This window comes from Mus pahari, chromosome 2 (assembly GCF_900095145.1).
Source record: "Mus pahari chromosome 2, PAHARI_EIJ_v1.1, whole genome shotgun sequence".
NCBI classification, from domain to species: domain Eukaryota; kingdom Metazoa; phylum Chordata; class Mammalia; order Rodentia; family Muridae; genus Mus; species Mus pahari.
Window position 1 is genome coordinate 124,222,462 of NC_034591.1, and position 3,751 is coordinate 124,226,212.

The window sequence follows — 3,751 nt, forward strand, 5'->3', positions numbered from 1 at the left end:
GGAGGGGGAGGGGGAGGGGAGGGGGAAGGGAGGGGAGAGGGAGAGAGGGAGGAGGGGGAAGGAGGGAGGGAGGGAGGCAGGCAGGCAGGCAAGCAAACTGACAAACAGCATGAGACACAAGCCCTGTAAGGTAGATCACATCCATGCTCCCATTTATGGGGGTTTCAGGCAGAAAGAATGCTTTACTTTGGGAGTTGGAGACTAGCTTGCCTAGCATACCAAGCCCCTGACTCAACATTTTAATTAATTAATTAATTAATTAAGACTCCATTAAGTTAAATTTATCTACATCTTATATTAATGCAGATATGTTGTCCTTTTAAAAAAAGGAACAAACAACAACAACAAAAAAATACCCAGTTTTTAAAGACACAGTCTCCCAGCTGGCTAGCCCTGTCTGACTTTGAACTCACAGAGCTCCATCTGCCTCTGCCTCCTGAAGTATGTGCCGACATGCCCAGTTTAATGTATGTTTGAAACAAGAATTGAGTTGAGCTGAATGAACTTCCCTCCTGAATCACATGGCCAAGGATTCTGAACTAAGAAACCTGTAGAAAACACACACCTACAAACTCACCAGTGTGTGTCTGCTAGAGTTTCTTCAGGCCATTACCAAACTTTGCTGTAGGTTTTCAATACTTGCAGAGCTTTAAAACATCCTGATTTCCAGGCTACACAGCAGAAAAATCTAACCAGATGGTGGCAGACGTGAACAGCCAGGCATTATCTCGTACATATGATGATTCTGAAGTAAGGTAAAGTCTGAGGGCTACTGAATTAGGACAGCGTTGAAAGTTTGCTAATGTCTCTACTACAAATTAGTAACTTAATTGTAGTAACCACTGTAGATGGTTTAAAATCTCTATGACTGAGTCAGTTATCATGCAAAGATTCTTGGTAATAATAAACTGCAAAATGCTTCTTAGTACAGAGCCAGAAGACAGACACTGAGTGCTCAAGGCACTGAAAATGCATGACTCAAACAGAAAAAAAAAAAAGGAAAGGTCAGGTTCTATTTCCAAATTCCTTATGAAGGTTACTTGTGAGGCGCCAATCACTCAGCCTAACCAAGAATTGCCAGTTAGGACACTGAAATCACAGCTCACGGAGCAAAAATGCACGTTTACACCCAAAACACTTGGGTGCTTCCATTTTGGTAAACCACAAACTACCCTCCATTTATAACTTTAGCTTGAATCTCAACAGAGAACTCAGAAATGTACAGACATTTGAAATTAAGGGTGTGGTCCTAGACTTAAGCGTGGAAGAGGTAGATGGCCCAACCTGTTTCACAGGCCAACAGGAAGAAGTCTCTCAGCAGTGCAGGAGACAGCAGACTCCAAAGGACACGGTTCACAGCCGTTTCTCTTCTTACTGTCCCCTGTGCCACTTTTCCTCGTTTGGGGCAGTATGTTACAATGAGTTTGTGACCCACAAGAACAGATCAGCAGAGTTGGACTGACCTTATGGCACATGTAGGATCCACCCTTCTTCACTCGATCTTTCCCAGAAGTGGGACCCTTCTGTGGATGAAGAGAAAAATCATTTGTTAGTCTGAACAACACGAATGCTCCTCACAGAATGGAAAGGAGTCCATTTTGGCAGAAGCAGCCATCCCGTGGCTACCCAGACTCTCCATATGTCTCTGTCCTGGACAGTCTATATGTTCTCACACCCTTCTGAATACACATACCCTAAATGTCCAAATACCAATTTTCTACAATCCACCTCAAGTTCCTGCCTCTACATGAAGACAGTGATGACAGAAAGCTGTCTACCTTTAATCTCCCAATTTTATTTTTTGCCTATGTGCCATAAACTGCTTGGCAGCATCTCCTCCCTAACCACCCTGATATTCAGATTTACCCTTATTATTACCAAACTTATTCATTCAGATAGCAAGCATGAGCTATATTGTTGCTGGTTAATAACTGACTGTGCATCACCCAGGATTCCCTTACACAGTTTCAGAACCATGTAACTTTCAATGTAATTCAGAAACAGATCCGTTTTCTTTAAAAATAAAATACTTTAGCTATAGTGCCGTTCGGAACAAGGCACTGTTGTAAGTATTTTGTATTAATTCTTATACCATCAATAACCCCCTTGGAGAAAGGAAAATGAAGAATGAAGATTTAGAGCCAGGCTTTGCTGCAGGACCTGTGCTCTGAAGCTCTCGGCCTTAGTTCCTCTTAGAAACCAGAAAGGCAGGAAGTTGGAGAGAGCCTACTGCTGGCAAGAAAGAACAGTAAAGAGAACAAAGACACAGACAGAGCAGCCAAAAGGTATGTCTGGTTCTTCTAGAAAGAAGTTCTGATAAAAGGGCAATGGAGATGAAAATCCTGGCGCTTCAGCTGCCAAGATAAAAGCCTCAACATCAAGTAAGGCATGTAAGAAGCGCCAAGAGACTCCCATAAGCCAGAGCTGGGGAGTGGGGGTGGGAACAATTTGTTTTTCCTTTGTTGTTGAAAAAGAAAACTAATCACGCAGCCATCTGCTCTGTTTACTGAAAATAAGAGAAGCCCGGGCACAACCCTCCTCCCAGCCTCATTTTCCCATTTCTAGCTAAAATTTGTCAAAGACTATTGATTAAGAGATGAAAGGCAAAAGGACTATGCCCACTCCACTCTCAAAGAGGGGCGGCAGCACACTGTCATGCCAGTCTTGTCACAGTGGATAGAAGGGCAGGTATCTTTCAAGGTGTTTTATACTCTATCAGTCAGTCCCTGGCTCTATATATTCCTTTGCAAGTTCAGGGTATACCTATGACCCTAAATACTTAGATACATTGATAATATTACTAATTTAATTGGCATGCTGAAAATGTAAAGTCTACTAGTAAAACTAGAGTCTCGTATCACAGCTTTCTCTTCAGGAACACTAGAACTAGACAGCTATTACACCAGAATCGCTGGGTGAGTTTATCAATGTATAAAAGGAAGGCATTTGGGGCTGGAGAGACAGCTCAGCGGTTAAAAGCATTGGCTACTCTTCCAGAGGACCCAGGTTCAATTCACAGCATTCACAAGGCAGCTCACAACTATCTGGAACCTCAGTCTCAGGGGACTAGAGGCCTTCTTCTGCCCTCTGTGGGCACTGCACACTCATGCTACACCAACATATGCAAGCAAAACATACATACCCATAAAAGAAGATGGGAAAAGGTGAGGCATCGATCAAAAAATCACTGCAAGCATGCATAATTACATGTCTACCCTATATGATGACCACATCGCTTAAGACTCTTTTTTGCTTGGAAATCCCTGCATTTGCTGCATTTGGAGGTTCTCCACATTCTGTCAGACCAGAGGTTCATGCCAGTTCGGTTCTCAGCACAACTATCATAGCATGTGCTAGAATATAAGATTAATTTTGTTTTGTCAAAATACATGCAAGAAGTGGGTCATTCACCAACGGGAAGAGGTTAAAATTAAATGCTACCACTCTGCTACTCCAATGACATAAAGTTGCAGTCGAAAACTATGTCACTCTTCATGGTGGTGCAGCCATTGCAGGCTAATCCAACTGCAGCAGCCAACACAACCCTGGATCTAAAAACTGCTCAGCTACTTGCTATATATGAGACTTTTTGCTATGAAACGAGACACAGGGTTAGGTACAACTGTTTGAAATGCTTAGCACTTTGCTAAAAAGGCGGGAAAATTACTGAGGACACAGTGTCTAAAATAGTGACCCTAAAAACCCACATTCGACAGAGCCTTTAAAAAGTACTAATTTAGCAGGGCGTGGT

The 3,751-nt window shown here is 42.7% G+C and overlaps 1 protein-coding gene across 1 annotated transcript in view; it reads right to left on the reverse strand.

Moving 5' to 3' along the window:
* Sumf1 (sulfatase modifying factor 1) overlaps positions 1 to 3,751 on the reverse strand; it is a 78,170-nt gene that overhangs the window by 10,102 nt on the left and 64,317 nt on the right. Inside the window, exon 8 of the mRNA XM_021190554.1 lies at positions 1,464 to 1,523. Coding sequence (XP_021046213.1) covers positions 1,464 to 1,523 — 60 coding nt within the window. The remainder of the gene's footprint in view (positions 1 to 1,463; positions 1,524 to 3,751) is intronic.